The following is a 25,637-nucleotide window of genomic DNA, read 5'->3' as shown; positions in this document are numbered from 1 at the left end:
AACCAGTGATCCTCACTATTTTTTTCACAAGACCCACATTGGCAGAGCAAAATCAAAAGGCGAGCCACTTTTACGACAACATACTAAGTCACCTTTGCAAATGTGCATTTCTACATATAAATTGGACATCCCACAAAAAAGAAATAACACGGCCAATACATTTTCGTTTAAGAACAGATTTACTTTAATAGTGGGATGAGCGAAAGCTGGCATGCATGTCAAACAAAATGCCCCAAAAAAAAAAAAATCTCTATGTTTTCAGTGCTGATGCATTCATGTAACATTTAAGGGCACCTAAAAGCTGTCACAACGAACCGGCAAAATTAATGATTATGAATATGTAAAATATAGCAGAAGACATTTAATTTTTTTTATGTCTGTTGGCTAGAAAGATGCTGACTCGTGATCTTCGCGGTAGTGAACGCGCCTGAGAGAAATGCACATTTCATACGGGAGGGAGAGCAGTCTGTTTTCTTTCGTTTTGAATTGTTTTGTTTAAAAATAGACATTTCAAGCTTTATATATAGCCTATTTGTCGGGTCTGTGAGGCAAGTAGGCTATACGCTGAGTTTCGGTTCTTTCATGAGACAAACTCCGGGTTCACACCGGCTCCTTCGTATCGTGGTTATCTATTTTCTATTTATCTACTTCTTATTAAATCCAGACAATTGTTTGATGAAACCTTGATTAAAAGTAAGATACAATTAATACAAAACGAAATCAAATTTAAAGACAGGCTTTGTGCTTTCTGTTTGAGGTCTCAGTGAAAGTTTAAAAGCAGTCTTAGTGCCGCTGTCAGAGCGCTCATGCCCGTAACGGAGGACTGTCCCGTCCATAAGATTTTTTTTTTAATTCTTTTTTTTTTTATACATTTCTAAATAAATGCGACTTATAGTCCAGTGCGAGGCTAGGCCTATATGTTTTTTCTTCTTCATGGCGCATTTTTTGACTGATGCACCTTATAGGCTACTCCGGAGCGACTTATATTGATAGGCTACACCTGTATGAATTCTCATTTTACTTTTTGAACTCCATTATTGAGCCGAGTTTTGCTTGAAAATAGTCTACTGTTGATGACTGTGCAAGACTAATGGATTCAGGGTCAGGCTTGAATGAGCATGCTTCAGACTGGTGGTGTGAGCAGAGCAAAATTGGAGCGGGAAATGCGACGCTCCGTCCACCATCCATTTGAAATTGCCGCTCTGCGCTCTGTCCAAGATCCGCCCGCTCGCACTCCCCGCTCGCTCCCGCCTCACATGCTCTGAAGGCAAGTGGCAGTGTGATACTGTAAGCTACTATGCGAGCCGCCAGTTATAGCGGCAGAGTAACTGTGATTTAAACCATTATGCGCAGAGAACGTGAGGGTGAGAGAGCTTGAGGTCTGCAGTCTTGGCCATTAGTTGATTTCCTTGTTTTTGTGCAGGTAATACGTTGTCATATATTTTTAAACTTAAATAGACTATCTATACAAGTAGTTATGTCTCTTTGTATTATTTTGTCCTGTTATTGACGTAATGCGCGACATTGACAACATGTGCAACCAGATGTTCGAATAGTTCGAATATTCGTGTATTTTTAGAGGGAATATTCAAACGTCATTTTTGAGCAATTTGGACAGCCCTAATATATATATATATATATATATATAAATATATATATATATATATATATATATATATATATATATATATATATATATATATATATATATATAAAATCTTTTTTTTGTTGTTGTCAGTTTTGAGCTTGCCGGCAACCATTGACTCTCATTTTATGTATAATTAAAAAACTGTTGATTACTGAATCATTTCAAATTCCCTAGCACTTAACGCACATTTCTAAAAGTCCTCATTCAGCTAAAAGTGACTTGATGTACAGCACTGCTCACAGAACACCACGAACAGGTAGAGGGAGAGTCAAGCTGAGCATTTGTGAGGAGTAAATTTTCCTAATTTGGTGGGTAGGCTTGAAAGTCTCGTAAAAGAATTTATTGTGCTGCTTGACTGAGCTCTCTTTTGGTTTGACTCAGCGGACATGTGTGTCTGGCATGTTTGTTTTGACAGGTGTTGAAGCCCTTCTGTAGCGCTGCATTTGTGCAGTGTAACTGTAGCTGAGAGCCATACGGGTTAGCAAATGGTGGTCAGCCTCGGTTTGCCTCTGGCGCTGTGGAAGTCATGAAGAGAGCTTGTCAGAGGCCTGCCCTGTAGCAGAGGCAAGGTCAAACCCCTGCACAAGAGAGATGAGCCTGTAATGAGACACCAGAAACCTGTGACATCCTGCCCTTTCCGTAAATGGCTTTCTTTCATCTTTGCTTAAGGGCCTTTTGTATTTTTGTCCGTACCTGTTTTGTGATGAAAGTATGTGTGAGTAAACGGTATGATTAGTACATGCGCTGTTCAACGTGTCTGTTTATTATGCATGCCCTGCTGTAGGGCATTGCTGGTGTGCTTTGTGCCCCACATATCCTTTTGATCACAGCAGGTTTACTTGAAGATTGTTTCTTAAATATTTGCATCACTTCAGTTTGGTATGATGTGATTTACCGCAGGCCTATGATGAACATAAGACCTCCCCGACTGTGACTGCTGAAGGATTTTGATCGTTCTCTTAGAGAATCCATCAGCCCAAGTCTTGTGTGCTGCAGTTACACACTAGACAAAACTCCTGTGGCGGATTTGACTGATAAGGAATGTATAAAATTTGATTTGTTGTGGAAAGAAAGGGTTAATTTTTTTAAAGCATTATTGAACTTGCATACAATTTGTCAGTGTATCTTTAGAGGAAATTCAAGATCTGTGGCTGTGCAGTAGAAATGCAAAAAAATAGGAAATAAAATAAAGTGTTCTATACAGGGTTGTGACGGTGAGTACATTTTCCCACCAGTTAATCAACGTGTGACAACACCGGTTATACCGGTATCACCGTGGGGGTGAGGGCGTTCCCTCTTGGCCTTGCTTTCCTTTGCTTTTAAATGGTTTGTAAAAGCTGTACGCATTTTACTTTCACTTTCAAATAGCAGCAATTCAATGTAAAGCAAGTTTAGTTAGTTTGAATTTTCCCTCTTTTTCTTGCTTTCCTTTGCTTTTAAATAGCTTAGCGAATTAGCGGCAGTTCTTGCAATGGGTGTAAGTGGGTGTTTGTTGTCGACAGTTCAGAAGACGTGAAATAAAGTGTGCGCATCTGTAATAAATTGTCACTCACACGGCTCCGAGGGGTGAATAAAGGCCCCCTGTTGTGAATCCATGTATGTTTGTGAGATAAGGATCCAGATTTCAAACGTAATAAGAGGAAGGAAGGAAGATGTATGTGTCGCGCGAGCGCCTCTGGAAAATGAAGATGCAAAGGAAACAAAGTTTCCTTACTTTAGCAAAGGAATTTCCAGTCTCCTCTTGGCTCATTTTGAAATCCTCAGACGTTTTCCTTTACAAATCTTCGTTTTGTGCTTCTAATACGTTCAGTGTTTTGTTTTGTTTTCTCTCTGCGCTCGTCTCTGACCATGCAGCGCTGATGAACAACAACATCCGGCTGCACTTCTTCTGGTTCCCCACAGTCAGCAGAAGTGAGGAAAAAAGTGTTTATTACATTTGAAATCTGGATATACATCTGGATATTCATGGATCCGCTACAGGGGGCATTTATCCCCCCCCCCCCCGGAGCCGTGTGAGGGATGTTTTATTACAGATGCGCGCACTTTATTTCATGTCTTCTGAACTGTTGACAACAAACACCCACTTACCCGCACTGAAAGGCTTGGAAGAGCAAGGACAATTTTTTTTATGTAACTTAGATTGGATTATTCTGAAAGAAGAAAGTCACATACACATAGGATGCTTCGAGGATAAATAAAAAACGTTTTTTGAAAATGATTAAGATGCTTTTTAACTTGGTTACACCACATTTTGGTGTTATTAAATTTAAATAAATATTTAAATAAAGACAGAGTATGTTTTTCTGAGACATTCGTACATGGTTTAAGCTAGATTTTTTAAAGATTTTGTGTTGTCTTTCTATCATGGATAGATTGTCAATAACCTATAGTTTATTCTTAAAGTTAAACCTGCCACTTTTTGGTTTAATTAATTTGTTTGTCTCTACATGTTGCAGCAAGTTAGAATTTCTTCAAGATTTAGTCCCATGCATGAATGTTCACAAATTTTTGTTTTTTCCTTGTAATGCGTCATCCCCTTTGAAATCAGTGGATTTGTAGTGTTCTTTGATGCAGTGTAAACTCTTTGTACAAAGCTTTGTACGTCAAACTATTATTATTTAAACTTTTTTTTTTTTTCTTTGGCAGCACTTGTTTTCACCCTTGTGAAATGTCTGTGTTCAACTTTGTCTTTGTCTGAGGTAACAGCTGTACTCCGACTGATGGATTCCATTCAGATTCACATGGAAAACACCCTGGGGCGATGCATCGGTATGAGATTTGATTAGCGACTTTAAACTACTGAAGAAATAAACACCACAGGGAGGGAAGGATCTCTGAACTGAATTTGTAATACACACCCAAAGCTGTACTGAAGGCATGTTTAATGTAGCTTGAGCACAGTTGGTTTTTTAGATCAGTTAAAGCTGACAGTAGCAAGTATCCAAACTATATGATGTTAATTTGTTTTGTAGTTCACCCACATTTTATAATAGATAAATGTTGTAGAACAGGATGGGCTTGTAGATCTTAGACAATATCCGGTCTGTTGTGTGATATGTGACCCCAGTAGTGGAGCTGAAGGAGATAACGTGTCATAGAGCAAGTGTTCCCACAAATGTGGGCTTTGACCTCTTTGTGACATTTTCTGTGAATAAACCATACATACAGATACACAACACTGTTTCTTTAGGGAGAATGCAGACATCAGAATTGGGTTATACTTCAAAGCTTTTGTGCTTTCTGAATTATTAGTGTATTGGGAATATTGCTGAGCTCACAAACAGGAAAAGAAAAGAAATAACCTCACTCTCAGGAGCATCCAAGCAAACAAGCAGCATGAGAAAGAATTATGAGTCGTTTGAAGGAAGTGCTGGAATCTCAGAAGAGCAAAACCAAGAGAGCGTTTTTTTTTACGTATTTTTGATCAAATAAATGCAATCTCACTGACGCCAACATTTTGAACAGTAGAGTATATTTTCCATTTAATTCACTTAAACTAGGGCTGCACAATGTGTCGTTTAAGCAACGATATCCCGATGTACGAATCCACGATAGTCACATCGCAGGATGTGCAATGTAGGCTGTCGTAGTTGATCCGTTATTCATCAACTGTACGGGCCAGCTGCTCCCCGGCCCTTGACGAATGTGATTCATGGAGAGCGCGCGCAAGAGAGAGAGAGAGAGCGCGAGAGAGAGAGAGCGCAAGACAAAGAGAGAGAGCGCGAGAGAGAAAGACAGAGAGAGAGAGCGCGAGACAAAGAGAGAGAGAGAGCGCGAGAGAGAAAGACAGAGAGAGAGAGAGAGAGAAAGACAGAGAGAGAGAGAGAGAGAAAGACAGAGAGAGAGAGCGAGAGCGAGCGAGCCCCGGCCGCACGCTCACCGTCTTCAAACAACACGAGTGCTGTCTTGCTCTCTCTCCCTCGCGCATATTAATCAATTGACACAATGGTGTCGATGTTTAAATAATTTAAAATGAGAATGTAAGTGTGGTCACCCCATTTTTGTTTTTAAGAAAAAAATAGATTAGATTTCATATCGCAATATATATCGCAGAAAAATAAAACATCGCAATGTCATTTTTTCCCAATATCGTACAGCCCTAACTTAAACTATCATATATTACTTGCTATTCATATCATATGAAATTGCTTAATTTTTCAAGGCTCAGATAAGAAAATAAATGATGAACAGTTCTCCTAATTCTTACAGATGGAACAATCTTTTTGGAAAAGGACTCCAAACTATGTGATTTGCCATTATGGACCACCTGTTCAGTGCATCTCTGGTGTTCGGGGCATGCCAAACCCTTTTGTTTCAGTTTGTGTAGGCTCAGTCTCCTCTCTCTGTTCAGCTCAGAACACCCGTCTGCCTGTCTGTCCCTCGCCTCAGAGAGGGTTTGGCCACTGCAGCCATAGAAACCAGCAAACAATGGCCTTTACTCTTAGGAAGGAGGGACGAAAGAAAGGAAAAGGCTGAGTGAGAATACTCAGTGAAGGAAAGGTGTTCCTTGTGTGGTAATCTGTTCTGGGGAGATGATGAGTGTGAGAACTGTCAGACCTATGACATAGATGGATGTTACCCACATTCCTGTGTGACATAATAAAGGCAAAGTGTTCATTTGTTTCTCAGGAAACAAGTGACGGATGTTTAAATGTCATCTTAATCCTTTACTGTTATTCAGTGTATTTTTGTGGGCAGAATCCAGTAATTTTAATAGGAATTCACACAGTCTGGAAATTTGTGTGCAGATTTTGAAGCAGGTTCATGATGGTTATACAAACTTGTCACACTGACCAACAGAAAGCTGCTTGTATTGGAAGCAACTTCTGTGTGAGATCTGGTTCAATCATTGCTTATTAACAGTGATCACTGGACCTTTTTTGCCCATGAAATTTCACCAATTCAGCAGTTTCATTGAGCCTTTATATCTCTTTGTATCATAATCCTACATTTGCCACATGGTCATACAAGCAAGTAGTTAGTATCATTATATTAGTCTGGCCGTATTATATTAGTCTCTTCAAAAAACAGTTTTTTAAAATAAATTCATAGAGAATGGGTCAAGAGGGTCAACTAGCTGTCCAAAAACTGAGTAGTAGATTCATGAGAATGATTAGTTTTAAATTTTTTTTTTAGATTTTTGGCCTTAATTAGCATTGCTTATTGTGTATTTTAAATACCATGTCAAGTTAAAATTGTTTGATTTTGAAAGAAAATTCATCTACACCCCTGCATTGTGAAAATTCTGGGTCATCTTCTCAGTTGGGTCAGGCGAACCCAAAAGCAGCCTAAATGTTGTTTATTTAGGACGTAGTGGTAATTCAGGAAACCCACAAGCTGGTCGGGATTGAAAACATGTCATTTTGCAAACCCAATGCATAAATATTTGTATCATGACAACTCTCAGAAGATTTTAGCATGGTAATTGATATGATTGTTAATGTATTTGGTCTTGGTGGAATAGATCTGCTACGCTGCTGCTGTTGTTGTCTGTTGCTGTAGTTGTAGATTATTGCTGCTGCTGAAAGCAAATACTGCCAATACATAAGCATTACAGTGCTGAGAGTATTAAAGACCCACTGCTGCTGCACAAATATCATTTATAATAACCCATAGCAGATCTATACAGGTGGAGCTGGGGGAGGTGGAGGGTTTTAGAAGATCTATGAAAGTGTGCTGAGAAATGATCTAGCGAATCCTAACCAGCCATTTCAATGTAAAGCAGCAAGCTCATTGGTTGTGTATGCATATGAACCAATCATCCCAGTCCAATATTTCCCAAGTTGCTGAAAATATACTCCGTTTATGTTAAGGACCCATCAGTCTGCACCATTTAGAGTTTCATGACAGAACTTGGCATTTATTCATAGATGTAAATGAGATGGTCTTTGCCTTTTTTTTTTGCCAGTAGTATTCAAATGACAATGAATATTTTCTTTTGACTGGTGCATATTTGTGTGGGTTTTTTTCTTTATATGTCAGGGTTCAGGGGTCATTTCAGGATCAGGGGTTCTTTAGATTATTACTCAGAGGTCTGAGATGCTTGTTAAACAATGGAAATATTGTTTGCTGAACAATGCTGAATTGATTTGTGGAAAAGCACTGCTGGAACAACGTTGAGGACTGACATCAAAGACGAACTAGCTTTCCGTGTTTTTTCACTGCACTCAAAGTCTTAATTCAGATCGTTGCAAAGCGATGAAAGAAACAGTCATGATTTGGTTGACACAAACAAGGTTGTTGTTTGCAAGAAAAATGTTGGATGCAATCACATCACCTCGGGATTTTGCCGAAAGTCATGCGCTGTAGCTTTTTAAAGGTCTACTCTGTAATGTGGTTCAATCAGTCACTCATTTTATTGTTCTTTTTTCCATTGTGATCAAATGTTTCTGAGGAATGCAGGACCTGGAAATCTGTTCATCATAAGATTTAATGCTAGTTGCGTGAAGGCTTCTTGGATGACGTCACCAAGCAGTCAAACAGTCATTCATTTTCTTTAATTGCTTACTAAAAAACCTCATCAGAGTCATTACAGGATGTGTCACCTCAAGCCCAGCCCACTGTACTGCAGTTTGGACTTTAGGACGCTGTTGTTTGCATTGGCAAATTTGCATCAGTTGATGCAATAAATGTGACATATTTATAACAGAACTGGTGAGTCATAGATATTAGTGTGGCACCAAGAAATTTGAGACCTTATATTGATCACATCAACATGGCAATTTTTAACTGTTTTACATTTTGGAAAATTGGATCATGTGAATACATACATTTTTGTACAATCTGCTTATGCCCCACTGAGAGTTAGGGTTATGGCTAGACCTTCATGCTTTGTTCTAAAAGATGTATATTTTGTACAAATTGCAGCATATAATTGTTTTCTCGCGAGTTCTGAGCCCCTTGCATATCTTTATTGCCAAGTAACAGCAAAATGCTGCACACCCTATAATTACAGAAACAAAATTAATTTGGTAAAACATTAGAACTGGAATATACTGGCAGAAAACAGTACTTTTGTTATGACAATAATCGTTGTGCTCCAACTGGAACTTGTCAACAGTATGAGGGTTCAGCTTCACTCTAAAACAGGATAAATAGCTCCAGAAATCTTACAGTGAGAGATCATTGCAAGGATTTATTTGCCTTCTTCATTGTGATGTTGTCATATCAAATAAGTTATAATCATTATAATCATTGTGAGAAGGTTGTGTTGGTGTCAAAGTCAAACTGTTATTGCTGTTACATACTCAAGTCATGATGAATGACTCATAAAAGTTGTTCGTCTCAGACTACTTTTGGTGAGCAACACAAGGAGCATAAATTGGTATGTTATTAAGCAAATTTCTTAACCATAATTATTAAGCTAAAAGATAGTAGTAATTTATATCTGGTGTTTCCCGGGACCAGTATAATTTTAATATCATTGATTTACTGTACAATTATTTTAATTAGATTTTATTTTATGCTTTGTTTTAATTTTCAAGTAATTTAAATTTGTTTTTAGATTTAGTGAGTGTGCACAATTAAGATGATAGTTAGCATCTTAAATAGTGTATTTTAACAGGACTGCATTGATCAGTCGGCATTGATTGATTATATCAGAGTTTTATAATATATTTATGAAAAGCACAATTTCTATAGCGCACCATGTGGATGTGCTCTTGGTGGCATTTACTGTAAATCTCATAAATATTATACATTTTCACCTTTATTCTTAGACCATTTGAAACCAGATTCATGCAGTTGCTTTGTCCATATGTAAAATAAGGTGAAGTCATCCTTTAGTGTAACTTGTGTTGACAGTCCACCGACATTTCATCATCATCTTCGTAGTCGCTCATTTTCACAAATAACTGGTTTGAAACTGGTCTCGCTATGTCACTTTCCAACTTGATTCCTTCTAGCCACTTTCTATTTTAAGCTGCTCATCCATTTCTCACTGTTGTATGATGTAATGTCTTGTGTTTCTGAGATCAGAGCAGCATGGTCGGGGTGTATGAGAGTTCATTCATGGGAGAGAAGCACAGAGGAGGTGTGCGATGGGTGCACTGCTAGTTCAGACTAATCATTAACACCAGCAATGGGAAAGCACATGTCCCTGCCTATTAAAGGTCCTGACCTGATTTCTCTAATGCTTTCACATTGGGCCAAATTTACTCCGTCCCCCTGCTCCACACTCCACCACATTAGCTTAATTCTCAAGCCCGTTTGAATGGTCCTGAATGCTTCTGTTTTAGTGCCAGGAGATGTTTGCTGAATGGAGATGAATGTGGCAGTCCACCAAAAGAGGCCAGGAAAGCGTGAAAGAGATGACTGGTAGATTTGTTCTTAACCTCTATATTGAAGAATCTGGTGGGACCTCTGTATTCCTTTCTCTGTTTCTTTGTGCTCCCTCTTTTTGCCTCGTCCCAGTGTTTTTGTGCTGGGTAAAGAGCTCCAGAGAGGCTCTATATAGTGCTGATGCAGCCGGACGGAAGTCTTTCTTAAAGTCCTACTCAAAATTCCCACTTGGCAGGGGGAAGGCCAGGCCAGATGCATTTTGGGAAAGCAAGGGGTACATCTTTTAGCCACTCTTTCTTGATTTTTTTTTTGTTGTGATTGCCGTGATATTGACATAGAAGGTATGTGGCTTAGGTAAGGGCAAAATTTATCTAGAAATGGTTTTACATTTCCATTTACAACCATAGGATTTGTACCTAGAATGAAATGGTCTATTATTACCTTATTTGGAAAGGTCATAAATAATAATGAGCTTTGCTCTGATTGGCTGTTTCACAGTGCGGATCATTTAAGTAGCTCACACAGCAATCACATCTCTGCTGTGTAGGTAAAACAACTCGTGTTTGCTGGTTTTTATTGTATTTGTTGTATTTTAAAATAGTTTTTGCCATGCTGACATGGCTCTAAATAAATATATACTACTACTATTACTCTACTGTCCGGCGTGAACGATGGAGAGATTAGGCCTCCAACCTATGTTTGAGCCTGTATCAGACAAAGTTACAGATTTTGAGAGATTTTACAAGAATGTTTAGTGTCCGAGGTATGAATATGATCACTGCGAGACGTTAGTGGAGTGAACGAGGTTTGAGAGAGAGTTGTTAGTGAGGGTGTGGACGCAGTCTCTGTGTTGCCAAATCCAGCTATAAGTGTTTTTGGACTTGTCTTTTCCACTTTTCTGTTGACTTTTTTAGAAAGTAGGACATTGCAGTTACAAGCACAGGTCTAATTGGTAAATTGCTAAAATTTGTTAAATTCTGGTTTCTTTTAAACCAGCCCTTCATCATTATTATGAAATAATGTAAATCTTGGATTCATTTTATTTAATTTGAATGGAGTTACATTGAAATAACACATGAATTATTATGTAATCTGCACATTTAAGCAGATATTTGGCAGCTGCTTTGCGTGCAAGACTTGTTTAGTTGGGTTAAGCGAATGTGAGTTGGACATTTGCCTAGCGGATGTATTAGTCGTATTAAATGTTTTTAGTCCCTCGAGAGCAGGACTCAGAGTGCTAAGTGCATCTGGACTATGGGAACACATTTTGGCCGAGGATAGATCAATTCAAGGTCAGAGAGTAGTTTCCTTCCGTTCTTGTCTTCACAAACATTGCAACACCAGTCATCATGGCCGCCGGATGCAAGACAGACTCTGTTTGCAAGTCTGAACCATTTATACGAAGTGGAGTACAACTGTTTTTCTTCCCGTAGTGAGAAATGTTTATTACCCGGCTAATTGTCTCTTCTCGGTTAAAAGGCTTCTCCCGTCGCACATGTAAGTGAGCGTAAGCTGACAGTGAGCCGGGTAAGATTGATCATTACCAAGCAGCTTTCCGGCATCTGAGTGAACGCTTAGCCTTGAGGATTGATCTGCTTTCCTGCGGCAGAGCCATCGGTCTTCTTAACAGCCTTGATTATTAAGGAGGTGGGCTAAGCTGTGTGGATGTTACAGGGGGCGGGTCTCCGATTAGCGAAATGAGTGTCATCTATCACAGCGCTGCTGGGAGAGACCTCCTCGGTTGTCTGAAGAGGACCGAGAGGAAGGAGATGGAAGGCCACCTTTAACAGCGTCCTCTGACATGACCACGATTCTGTCCTGATCTGCTGAACCAATGAGTGATGATAGCAGTGCAGTGCCTAATTAGTAGATTTACGTTTATATCAGAAGATGATATCCTTTGTCATCCATTTTTTCTACTAACAAGCTTCTTTTAAAGTTGTTGATCTTATCTCAGCAGATGGTATTCCATACATCATCTCAAGTTATCATTCTCTGTGCTTAATTTTTCCATTTCAGTACCATTTTGAAGATGGTTGAAAAATGTTCTGATATCTCTTCTTACTGCAGTAGAATATTATATGCAATTTCATTTAGTCTTTTCATGCATAAAGTCTTGAAAACGGTTTGAGCATCATATATTTAATGTTATAATTTATCTATAAATCGAATCCAGATTGGGTGTTTATAAAAATCTATGGTCTAACCAGTCTAAAGACAGACCTGTGTAATTAGGATGTTCACAGACAGTGTTTTTATGACTCTAGCAGCAGTTGTTATGCCTTTTTATTCAGATAGGACAGTAGAGAGATGACCGGAAATTACTGGGAGAAGAGAGGGAAGCGGGATCAGAAAAGCACCTCGAGACAGGAATCGAACTTGGGTCGCTGTGAGCACAGCTGCGCTGTTGACGCACTAACCACAAGGCTATTAGCACTGACCACAGCATTTTCTTTTGTTTGTTTATTTAAAGAAGACTGTAGACTGTATGAGAAACTAAATTTCTTAATTTCAAATGTGTATCTCCTTTTATTCAGTGGTTCTTAAAATTTTTGCTCAAAGGCCACATTTTCCAAGACCGTATTAAATTTTTCTTCTGCTGTATTTATGACAATACTGCCTGTTTTTATTAACCAAAACTGGAAGTGTTGATAAATTAGTTAAACTACTAATTTATGTGATTATGTTGGATTTAAGACTGTATGTTTTTCAATAAAAATAATAGTTTTTGAGAGGAAAAATGAAACGTGCAGTTTACGTTGTGATTTATGTTGTGATTTTAGCATTTAAAAAAGCTTTTTAGATGCTTCATTCCATAAGTTTATATTATTTACAACCCGAATTCCGGAAAAGTTGGGACGTTTTTTAAATTTTAATAAAATGAAAACTAAAAGACTTTCAAATCACATGAGCCAATATTTTATTCACAATAGAACATAGATAACATAGCAAATGTTTAAACTGAGAAAGTTTACAATTTTATGCACAAGATGAGCTCATTTCAATTTTGATTTCTGCTACAGGTCTCAAAATAGTTGGGACGGGGCATGTTTACCATGGTGTAGCATCTCCTTTTCTTTTCAAAACAGTTTGAAGACGTCTGGGCATTGATGCTATGAGTTGCTGGAGTTTTGCTGTTGGAATTTGGTCCCATTCTTGCCTTATATAGATTTCCAGCTGCTGAAGAGTTCGTGGTCGTCTTTGACCTATTTTTCGTTTAATGATGCGCCAAATGTTCTCTATAGGTGAAAGATCTGGACTGCAGGCAGGCCAGGTTAGCACCCGGACTCTTCTACGACGAAGCCATGCTGTTGTTATAGCTGCAGTATGTGGTTTTGCATTGTCCTGCTGAAATAAACAAGGCCTTCCCTGAAATAGACGTTGTTTGGAGGGAATCATATGTTGCTCTAAAACCTTTATATACCTTTTAGCATTCACAGAGCCTTCCAAAACATGCAAGCTGCCCATACCATATGCACTTATGCACCCCCATACCATCAGAGATGCTGGCTTTTGAACTGAACGCTGATAACATGCTGGAAGGTCTCCCTCCTCTTTAGCCCGGAGGACACGGCGTCCGTGATTTCCAACAAGAATGTCAAATTTGGACTCGTCTGACCATAAAACACTATTCCACTTTGAAATAGTCCATTTTAAATGAGCCTTGGCCCACAGGACACGACGGCGCTTCTGGACCATGTTCACATATGGCTTCCTTTTTGCATGATAGAGCTTTAGTTGGCATCTGCTGATGGCACGGCGGATTGTGTTTACCGACAGTGGTTTCTGAAAGTATTCCTGGGCCCATTTAGTAATGTCATTGACACAATCATGCCGATGAGTGATGCAGTGTCGTCTGAGAGCCCGAAGACCACGGGCATCCAATAAAGGTCTCCGGCCTTGTCCCTTACGCACAGAGATTTCTCCAGTTTCTCTGAATCTTTTGATGATGTTATGCACTGTAGATGATGAGATTTGCAAAGCCTTTCAATTTGACGTTGAGGAACATTGTTTTTAAAGTTTTCCACAATTTTTTTACGCAGTCTTTCACAGATTGAAGAGCCTCTGCCCATCTTTACTTCTGAGAGACTCTGCTTCTCTAAGACAAAGCTTTTATAGCTAATCATGTTACAGACCTGATATCAATTAAATTAATTAATCAATAGATGTTCTCCCAGCTGAATCTTTTCAAAACTGCTTGCTTTTTTAGCCATTTGTTGCCCCCGTGCCAACTTTTTTGAGACCTGTAGCAGGCATTAAATTTTAAATGAGCTAATTAAGTGGATAAAAGTGTAAAATTTCTCAGTTTAAACATTTGCTACGTTATCTATGTTCTATTGTGAATAAAATATTGGCTTATGTGATTTGAAATTCCTTTAGTTTTGATTTTATTAAAATTTAAAAAACGTCCCAACTTTTCCGGAATTCGGGTTGTAAATAATACAAACAAACAACACTGTTTTTTGTAAGTTTGCTGAAGCCAAGGCAATATATCGGCTGATATTTGGCATTATCAGCATCTTTTTTTAAGAATATGTGATTCCAACTGAACACAGACTTATTGGAATATTGAGTGCACTGCAGGTTACAGTGTTTACTACTTTTTTTTGTATTATTATTATTATTCTTGAAAATTGCAATATGATTACAGAATCAAGAGGTTATCTAAATATAAATGTTAATTTTATGTTTTATCAATTTCCTTTGTTTTCAAATGCATAAATTTTCTGTTTATTTACAATTATTTTAGTAAATGTTATGTAAAATATGCATATGGTTGCAGCAATTGTTATGCTAGTGTTATTTACCATATTTAAATGAAACGGTATGACATCATCCATATCAGCTTTAGTATCGGTTATCGGCCACCTTGCTCTCTTACGATATTCCCATCGGCCGTCACAAAACAAAACTGGTCTGGTTGGCTAACTATTGAATCCATTGACAAGCTGAGTTTGTTTTTATCAACTTACTGCCACTGTTAGTTGTATTTATAGCATGTGTTGCCAATTTAGTATTTATGCCAGATAACACATTTGATCATCCCTATTGTCATGTCGTCCATCTTTCCCTTTCTTGCCTTTCTGCATTCTACAACAAAGTGTTCACTGACAAGCTTTGGCCTGCTCTCCCCACCTTTTCATCCCTTAGAGAATCTCATTTAGCAGCTCCTTGTTCTCCATGGCTCTCTTTCCCGCCCTGTACCGAAACACAGTGAGTGGGTTCACACGCTTCAGGTAATGAATGAACCTGAACTCACAACCAGCAGAGTGGAATGACTGATTTAAAGCACAGGAACATTTCTATCCAGCTGCTGCACTGTCTTGGCCAGCCTCTTTCCTAATTGAACTGTCATTTAACGACCGCTTTTAAAGAAAACAAACTCTGCCTTTGAGCTCCCATATTTGCATTTATGAAATACAGCCCAGCATGGATGCTCATCTCACCAGAGGTAATGAAATCCTTTATGTGGTGTAATTGCGTGTGGGAGGCATCTCTTGAGTTGTGTGCTCCGGTGTGATGGATGTTAATATTAGAATTGTCACTTCTTTAAAGACATAAAACAGGCAAAAGCAGCTGAAATGTCTACTCTGTCCTCTCTAGATCAATTTATGGTGTGTTTATCTGCATTTGAGTTTAAAGCCCATAATTCACATGTCAGATTAGTCTTTTGTAGCCAGACGTTTGATTTAGACATAAGATCTGGTCCACACTGCAGCTCATTTTGACCAAGAAGATCTTATTTAGATAGAAAGGGACAATTTGAACCATAGTTTGTTTTGTTTTTGATATAGCTTGCCAGTTTTTTGTGCAATTTCCATCAGACGGTCAGTGGACGTACAGTGGGCGTTCCGCTGGTGTAATGCTTGAGGCTGAGTCTATAGGGTAATATTGCTGGGTTTCCATTAAAAGTTTAACTTGTCCGCAAGATTGGAATTCTGCATAAATAACCACTGTTTCCATCCATTGAGTCAAAGAGAAAAAATTTTTTAATTTACTGATAATCTGCCACTAAAAATCTTTTGGCTTTTGTCGTATGCGAAGAAGGGTTCATGCGAATAATGGAAGATGGAAATGCATTTGCTGAATAAATTACCCCATGTGAATAAGAAAAGTCATGTGATTTGCGCGATGGGTCGGCATAACTTGACTAACCAGTAGAGTTGTTGCACAGCATCTGAAATGTTGTTATGGTCATTCTTAAATGTCACAAAAATGTAATTCTTAAATTAAACGAATGTGTTCCCAAACAGCAGGCATCCACCTCCGAAAGCAATGATCATGGCATTTATCAAGCTTTGTCTTCTAAAAATGAGGTGCAAGTACTAGGGGTGTAACGGTACGTGTATTCGTACCGGACCGTTTCGGTACAGGGCTTTCGGTACGGTGCACGTGTGTACCGAATGACCGAATGCAATATTTTGTGTGTGGAACATAATGACATTTTCGTGTTTCCACGCAAACATATTAAGTGGCGGAAGTCTCCGCGTTCAGTGCAAATCCTGCCCTGCAGCTGATTCTAAGGCAGGCGACACACTAGGCGTTTCTCAATGTCAAGGATATAGGGCTGCAACTAACGATTATTTTGATAATCGATTAATCTGTCGATTATTTTTACGATTAATCGGTTTATGTACTTATATTTTAGTTTTTTTCCATTTTTTCCCCAAGTAAATTTTTAATAAATGGTCTTTATCCTTCAGCATAGATTTTTAAGAGATTTTAACCATTTTTCACTGTCATATCCTCATCAAAAATATACCTGGAGTTGTTTTATTGTGTTAGTAATCCTTTGTTGAACTCTTCTGCAATCAGAACACTGACCCATACTCTAGCGAATTTCACAAGGAGATTTCAAATAATGTTTTCACCATGGCAGTCCTTAGAGCTCCTAAAGTAGTTTAACATCCCAAACAAAGCTTATTAAGGAATCTTTCAGAACATATTTTCACGAAGAATAAGGATAAAACAGAATAAAATTGCAGTGCATTGTATTTTATTATTTACTGGGAAACAGCTTTATAGCTTATGCTGTGAAATTGTAAACAATCCTTCGAATAAAGTGCTAATGGCATGAAACCTGAATGGAACTCACAATTTAAAGTAAAATCCATCAGAAGGTTGTCCAGAAAAAAAAATTGGACACACACAAAAAACCTGCTGTGTGAAAAAAAGCGGTGAATACTTAGAAAAAAAGTGCATTTCAAATATCTTTAAACATTTACCTCTCTCATTCAGTCATAATTAGGCTGCACGACTGAATTTTGAACTGGTAAACGACAAACTGATCACAGAACATGTTTGTAAAGCTTTAAATGTTAACTGTTAAAAAGCAATGTTCTCAGCTTTTACGACTAAACATTTGCAAACAACATTGTATTGGAGAATCTGCACAAATGAAAGTCTTAGGGGCCGTTCACAAATCGCGCCTAAAAACGTGTGGAAAACGCTAGGCGCACCGCTTTCTCCTCCTTTCCAAAGCGCTCGGGCAGAAGCGCTCCTGAGGCATCTGCCTTTGCTAAGCAACCATGACGTGCTCTCTCCTTGAAGACGCGGAAATTTCAGCAAAGGATAAATGGATTTGCAGCTCAAAAAATCGCTTGCAGTAGCTCTGCTACTAAATTTATTTCAAAATGGAAATCCATATACAACTATGATCAGCTGTTCCTTTCATCTTGACTGAGCTTTTAACGTTGTTACGGGAAAGGATGAAGCTGATTGGTTAGTTCTTGTCACATGACCCGCGGTGCGCTTGCCGCATTCTGAAAAGTTTAAATGTTTTTAACTCGATGCGGTGCGGTGTTGGAAATAACGAACTTGAGCGCGCAAAAGACGCGATATGTGAACGTCCCCTTAAACAGTTCAGTAGTGCAGAGTTTACAGGTTACTCTTCTTTTTTAAAGGCTCAAAGTAAAGTTCTCCCACATCACGCTGAATGCTGCAGAGACGCTGTTCGGGAAGCACGTGACATAAAACGAGGCCAGCTATTGGCTATTCGCTACTTCTCCTGCTGTACTGGCTGAGTAAAACCTCCGGTGGCTCATTACTGCCACACTTTGGTCACCGCAGATTTGAAATTTGCACGAAATGAGCCGCTTACGGCAAATAAAAGTTATTTAGCAACGAATCGATGACTAAATTAGTTGACAACTATTTTAATAATCGATTTTAATCGATTAAATCGATTCGTTGTTTCAGCTCTACAAGGATACTTCCTTGGAAGGACTGGTCCTTCAAAGTCACTTCCTTCAGAGGCTAGGCGAGGCGCCTCTTTAGCATTCGGAGAACATGTAAATGGAACAGGCTATCAAGTGCACGTCATTGCGTCATTATGTCAGTGAAAAGGTCCGTTTGAAATAACGCTGTGAATGGTATAATGGTATAATATAAACATTAAATTACTTTGGACAACTTAACTAGTTATTTATAAAAGAAATGCGCAGGTCCAGTTCAGTTAGCCATCAATAACGTAATTTGTATTTGTATAATTTACAATATCAATATGGTAGTAATTTGTACTGGCATTAAAACGTTAATCTTTACTCATATTTACTACAGTTATAACAAATGTTTGGTAACGTAAATAAAACCCGTTGACGCTACGACTAACGTTCGACATTTTTGAATTTTTTTAACAAGTCAAGATAGCAATGCTGGGATTAGGATTGTGGGTGATTTGAGAGCGCGAAGTGCATGAAGGCTACACATATGCATCCTTTCCTGTGTATGGGAGATTTTTCGAACGAAGGACTCAGTCCTTGGTTGAAATTCCGAGGATCCTTGACATTGGAACAGTCCTTCGGCGGATGTCGATGACATAGCATTCTCGAAATTCTGGCTTCCGAGGATCCTTCCTTGACATTGAGAAACGCCTAACGGCTGCGTGGCGTGAGCGTGGCATTTCTGCTGCGTGTCAGTTGCGTGACAGCTGCTTCGCGTTTTCTGTGTCTTTACACACCAGGATCGTGCCTGGCGTGCTGCTGCTACTGTAGGTGACATAGAGGGAGGCCGCCGACAGACCAGGATCTTGTCTTCATGACAACAATATCTATACTTCATGTTGAGCATAAATATAAAGCCTACTGATAAAGGACACCGTCAACAGTATTGACGGCAAAATAGACTATGTTTGACAGGTGCAATATGCCAGTGTGTCACCGGCCTAAGGTTTTCAAAAGGCATCACGCGAGTGTGAACATCACTACAACTAGGAAAAAAACGATTGTAATTCAAACGCAGCTCCCATCTGCATTTAAACAGACCTTTGCTCTTAATTCCGATCGGTCCAACGCTATAACGAAATCTGAGCAGGTCTAAGGACTGAAACTGTTGATGCTGCACTTTACACTTTGGAAAAGTTATATTATATATTTTTTAAATATGATCAGGCCTACAAGCTGGGATTGGTAATGCTGCACTGTAATCATAGTTATTTATTTATATTTTTCATTATATTTTATTATATGATATTGGTTTGAGACTGAGAGTATTTTATTTAGTGAGGAACTTTGCAGCCGTATTTTATTTCTTATTCTTTTTTTATTTTATATATATTTTATTAAAAAGAATTTAAAAAAAGAGTGTAAACAAATTGTAAAAAAAAAAGTTTATAGTAATAAACAACCTGCAGTTTAATGTTTGCATTTCTTTCCCTTACTATACCGAAAATGAACCGAACCGTGACTTTAAAACCGAGGTACGTACCGAACCGTGATTTTTGCGTACCGTTACACCCCTAGCAAGTACACTTTTTTTGATGTGCATAGAGGAATTTATACAGCAAAAACTCTCATTATTCGCATTAACCCTTTTTTGCACAAGACAAAAACCACCTCAAGCGAGTGTAAAAACGTTTTCACTGATTAAAATGAAAAAAAAAAAAAAAAAATTGGCATTTCCATCACTCGTTTCTTACACGATACTTCAAATTGTGCATTAAAACAGGGTAATGGAAACATACTTACAGATACATAAACATAAGAGTGTATTAAAGAACAGATTCACTACAACTTTCAGAATCCAGAAAGCTATGCATATGGGATCTGCATCACATGTGCGTTGTAGGCAAAGCGTGAAATGAAAGCTGTTGCTCGCTCATACACACCCACATGCGCCCATCTCTCACTAGGCTCACTAGGTCTGCCCTTCTCTTCTAATGGCTTAGTAGCCGTGCCTAAAGCTTCTCTCAGCAGGAGCATAGAGCTTTAAGTGCGTTTGCCTGAAACACCATCAATACTTAATCAGTCCATTACTATTCAGTGCATATTTAATCCTTCAACAGCTCGCTCTCACATCTCAGGCTAGGCGTTTAAAATCGGCCATGCCAATAAACCCGCCTACTTACTCATTTATGGGTTTAGCAATTGCCTACTATCATTTCTGTCATTTTGCTCGGAGGAACAAGAGCGCTCCATGTATTTTGAAAACCCATGTATTTTGACAGTCTCAGTCATTTTTAATGGCTCTGTCAGAAGGTTTAGCTGTTTATTTATTAAGACCAAAGCCATGGATTAAGTGGCTTATCCATTGCGAAAATGCTTTTCTGCCTCACTTGCTTTTTATTGCTTATAATATTCTCTGACTAAATTCTCAGATTCACTGTTTGCTTTGTTTCAAGGCTTGTTAGTGCTGTTGTCAGCTATATTTAGATACATCCGGTCTGACTGTTTAATGGAATGAGAATGTTTGTATCAGTTTTAGTGGTCAACCATTATGGGTTTTTAATGGCCATGACTGATGATGTACAGAACAGGTTGATATAATGTCATAATGTGATAAAATGCACACATTAAATTGTTGTAACCAAAAAAAATGTACTCATAAATTACACTAAAAATTAGAAAAGCGGAGCCAAATATCCAAGTAGATTATTGTCCTCTGATCTAAATATTATCAAATGTAGTCCTAAGCAACATATCAGTCGATCTCATTTTAATAATATCTTCATGTAATTTGCTTCATTGTTAGTCAACTATGGTTGCAGGCTGCATTAGTAGCAACACAGTTCAGCTATTTGTCATTTCCTGAAATCATAGTTCCAATGAACATTCGCAAACTGCATCTCAGTATTGTGTGGTCGGAACTATAGCTCTTTATCTGTGGTTAACCTGTGGTTAGGTTCTTGTTAGTATGACATGTAGGCCTAAATAGATCATGCTCTTGATTAAAAAGCAAAATAGCATTCAGTACAATCTGTGTGTCACTATTCACGTGTGTTCTGTTCAATTCTATTCCAATCTCATGCACTGAACTGTCATGCTTTCTTTACGTAGCAGAAGATAAGGGCCATTAAACTTGATATTGGATGACAAAATAACCTTTTAATTTTCATACTATTGACAGAAGTACATAATGCAGGGGTTCTCAACTCTAGCTGTTGAGGTCCACTTTCCTGCAGAGTTTCGCTCCAACGTTGATCAAACTCACCTGCCTGTGACTTTCTAGTAATCCCCAATACTGAGTAGCTTGTTCAGGTGTATTTGATTAGGGTTGTAGCTAAACTCTGCAGGGAAGTTAACCTCGAGGTTAATAATGCATTGTTTAAGTGCATAGTTTATAGTGCATAATTTGGAATGCAACAACTTTCATTCAGTACATATGCAAATATACACAAGTTTCATTTTACATTTGAGAAGAGAATTTTGTTACTGTGGTTTCAGGAAACAGATGTGGCTAGCTAGTTAATTTCACCAATGATACATTTAAGAAGTGAGTTGTACAGGGAATGCACCTCTTTAGACAAACAGCAATGTTTTGATATCACTACAGAGACAAGTGTTTTAAGGGAAATGAACCTGTGAATGGCTTACTATTTATCACCTTTAAGCTTGAATGAAATATTACTGTATCCTCCAAAATTATTTTTGTTTCTTGACTCCTCCAGTCTGTCACACATTCTCCTGCTATTCTCTTCCTCCTTCTGGTAAATGGTTTGGGTGGAGGGAGTGTGAGCTCACCTGCTGATCAAGATGTGTTAAATAGAGCATATGTAATCATGTCTGTCTCTCGTCTGAGTCCTGCACTTGTCATAGAGGCTTGACTTAATGTCTTATTATAGGAGAAGGTCTAGACCTTTTTTTTTTGGAGGACAAATTGAAGACCATTTTAATTTTTAATCTGATCTCTAGACTTTGCTTGGCACTTAATGAATGTTATAGTTGGGCAGTTTGTCATTTATTAAACTATTTAGGTTCTCATCAGTCAGGAGATTCATTCTGATCATTCTGATTTCCAATAATATTTAATATAATTTTTTCTTTCTCTCTCTTGGCAGTGGGACTCGATGAAAGATGACAGAGGAGGTGATTGTTATAGCCAAGTGGGACTACACAGCTCAGCAAGACCAGGAACTGGACATCCGGAAGAACGAGCGCCTGTGGTTGCTGGATGATTCCAAGACCTGGTGGAGAGTCCGCAACGCATCCAACCGCACCGGCTACGTCCCCTCTAATTATGTTGAGCGCAAAAACAGTCTGAAGAAAACCTCACTAGTGAAGAACCTGAAAGACACTCTCGGTAAGAAGTCTCACAGCTAGGGATGGGTACCGAAATCCGGTATTAAACTGGCCCCGGGGCTAAATTATGAAAGACCGTAGTATCAGTAAGATCTGACGCTATCGGTTCTGCTTTGGGAACTGGAGGAAAAAAAATAATGTACTATGTATTTTTGCTTAATAATGTTATCATGCACATTTTATCTCACCAAACATTTCTAATGTGTGATCATATTAAGACGTTTGTCTGTGAGATCTGCGAGATCTCTCATGTGTGCCGCGGAGGCTGTCTGTCAGTCACACACACACACAACAAGAACGAGCACGGCGCACACACACGCATAAGGGACCGTTCAAATATCTCGTCTTTTGCGCGCTCAAGTTCGTTATTTCAAATGTAGGCGCGTGGTATGCGCGCTAATAATGGAAGCGACGCAGTTGCGACGTGCATGCGGTGCGACGAGCTCGTTTTTTCCAGGCACGTCCGCACCGCATCGAGTTAAAAACATCTCAACTTTTCAGAATGCCGCAAGCGCACCGCAGGTCATGTAGCTTCCTCACCTTTTCCGTAACAACGTTGAAAGCTCAGCCAAGATGAAGGAACAGCTGATAGCTGTATGTGGGTTTTTAAATTAATTTAGTAGCAGAGCTACTGCAAGCAGTTTTTAGTGCTGCAAATCCATTTATCCATTGCTGAAATTTCCTCGTCTTCATGGAGAGAGCAGGTCATGGTTGCTTAGCAATGGCAGACTCCTCAGGAGCGCAAGTGCCCGAAGGTTTTGGGAAAAACAAATCAGAAAGCGGCGTGCCTAGAGTTTCCCACGCGTTTTTAGACGCGATACTTCACTAGAGTTGATGCAGACAATGCTGGTTGTCATAAGTGCAACAAAATTTTTGCATGTAAGGGCGGAAACACAAGCAATCTGTCAAAGCATCTTTCAAAAGTGCATTATGTGCAGACAGAGCAATGCAAAGTTTTCGACTGCCTAACACAACACAAAGTAACACAACACAAAGTACCGATAAGAATACAGTTAAAGTACTGGACCGTTAAGCAGTATCGGTAAGAGTAGTAATACCATTAAAACCTTAACGATACCCATCCCTACTCACAGCTCAGTGAAGCATTCCACCAATTGACAGTCCTGCCAAACCAGAAAAATCCTTACAAGGCAAGTCGGTTTATTTAGCAGTCATCTTGGCAACACCATCAAGAAGCTAGTTTATATGTAAGCAAATAGAATATCTACTGGGGAGAAAATGAAATCTCCAGCACTGCTAAGTGCCCATAAAATGCCAAATCATCAAAATCTGACAGTGACTGGAATGCTTGCTCTCCTTTGTTTTCGTACAGTTGTGAATTTGACAACAGGCCTTTTCATGGCCTAAGCCTAAGCCAGTCAGATTTAAAGTTCAGAATAGTTGGGTTGTTAGATAAATTGTTCTGTGTTGATCTAAATGTCATACTGAAGAGTCTGTACAGGTCTAGACCTCTTAATCCTTCAGTAGGAGATGACGCGTATGAAACGCCCTTGCAGTTGCAATGCCCTACTTCCCCCATACGCCTCCGGAGCTTCATGCCTTTTAACGCTCAATCTGTCATCTCAAGGCACTAAGGAAAACTCTTGGGACTGTCATTTTTTGTAGTGAGTTATGTACAAGCCAACAACACAAGACAAACCCTGGGATCCTTTGATTGCATGTGTTATGCTTCATAAAAAATGATTGAATTTATTGTTGAGATACTTTGATCTAAAGTCACCTTGAGAGGCCCTCCTTCATTCATTCCAATAAAACATCTTAATGTTAAAGTGTCTATCACAACACTAAAAGCAGGTGAAGCATCTGAACACAAGTTTTTGAGGGCATTGTTTTTTTAGGACAGCATTCGTGGGAATTGTTTTATTGAAAATGTAGACTGTTCAAAAATGAATCTCATGTTCAAGATTGGTGTTGCCCTAGGGCAGAGGTGGAGAATGACAGTCCTGCTTTAACCCTAATCAAAACATACATGAACAAGCTAATCAAGGTCTGAAGTGTTACTAGAAAATTACAGGCAGGTGAGTTTTAATTACCGTTGGAGCTGAATTCTGCAGGACTGTGGCTCTCCGGGGCTGGAGTTTGCCACCCCTTGCCCTTGTCTCGCGTAGCTATACCTTCAGACTGATGGCTGAAGGTCTGGAATCCATGGCATCTTTCGTTGGCCAAGGCCCACCCATGAGGCCGTTTAACCGACATGTCAAACAACCAATCACAGTTCATTTCATTCACCATCACGTTTCTGGGTGTGTAAATCTTGCCACAATAACAGACCGGTTTGTAAAACTCTCTGACTTATTTTAAAGATTGTATGCCGCAAACTTTAAATATTTCACATAATTTTTAATATCCAGCATTTAGTTGATCCTGATAAGCACTCGTCATCACAGTTGTAAACTCGATGGCTTTCTTCTTTCGTGAGGAGTTTGGCGGCACAGCATTTTTGTTTTCAGGCAGAACATTAAAGAACCAGACACACATCTCCCAGAAATCCTGTAGAATTCAACTAATACGATGACGACTTCGACACTCCTTAAAAATTTCCACTTTTGTGTCCCATATGCATCAGATGTTTAGTCACTGGTCCGTGGGCATGACATCTGAGGCTGAGACTACCCCTGCCATAGAGGCTGGGACCCCCTGCTGTCCATTAGCAAAACCACCAATAATCCTCACTATACTGTTTAGCCCTCAAAATAAACATTGATACGTTGTACTTTTTTGGAAATATATAGAGACTATTTTTATATTTTCTGCTAAACAGTTATTTATCATTTAAAGGGTGCAGAATCACATTTGCCATAGCTGGCAATATTTTCCACAAGTGCAAGGTATCAATCAGTTCTCCCATGGGCCATCTCGGGACCTACATATGGGTAAGACACTACAGGTGTGAGGATTAATGGATTTCTAGCTCCATTGCATCCCAATTTCTGCCCTTCTCATGAAATGCCTGACTTCTAGGCGTTTCCATTTCCATGTGCTGCAGACGGAGAAAAAGAAAGAATGTAACCTGGAAAGTTTGGGAAGAGAATATGGAAAACTTAAAAAGCTCTTGCATTGTCAGACAAAAATTACATATGATTCTATTTAATCTAAGATACTAACCACATCACATTGACCAATGTATTTTTTATTTATTTATAAATCTGTCCAAATCATTAGTATCCCTTAAT

At 38.9% G+C, this 25,637-nt stretch overlaps 1 protein-coding gene across 2 annotated transcripts in view; it reads left to right on the top strand.

Moving 5' to 3' along the window:
- Positions 1–25,637, top strand: part of LOC132094993 (cytoplasmic protein NCK2-like) — a 75,452-nt gene that overhangs the window by 37,810 nt on the left and 12,005 nt on the right. Inside the window, exons 1-2 of one of the 2 annotated variants that reach the window (XM_059499702.1) lie at positions 11,311–11,360; positions 22,203–22,444. In XM_059499702.1, the coding sequence (XP_059355685.1) occupies positions 22,219–22,444 (226 nt within the window). In that variant the 5' untranslated portion in view covers positions 11,311–11,360; positions 22,203–22,218. Of the gene's footprint in view, positions 1–11,310; positions 11,361–22,202; positions 22,445–25,637 lie in introns of those variants that run through there. The other variant, XM_059499701.1, reaches the window with a different exon arrangement.

Source organism: Carassius carassius, chromosome 19, assembly GCF_963082965.1.
Source record: "Carassius carassius chromosome 19, fCarCar2.1, whole genome shotgun sequence".
In the NCBI taxonomy this organism is placed as follows: Eukaryota; Metazoa; Chordata; class Actinopteri; order Cypriniformes; family Cyprinidae; genus Carassius; species Carassius carassius.
Note: the sequence above shows the minus strand (reverse complement) of the source record. Positions and strands in the feature narration are given on the sequence as shown.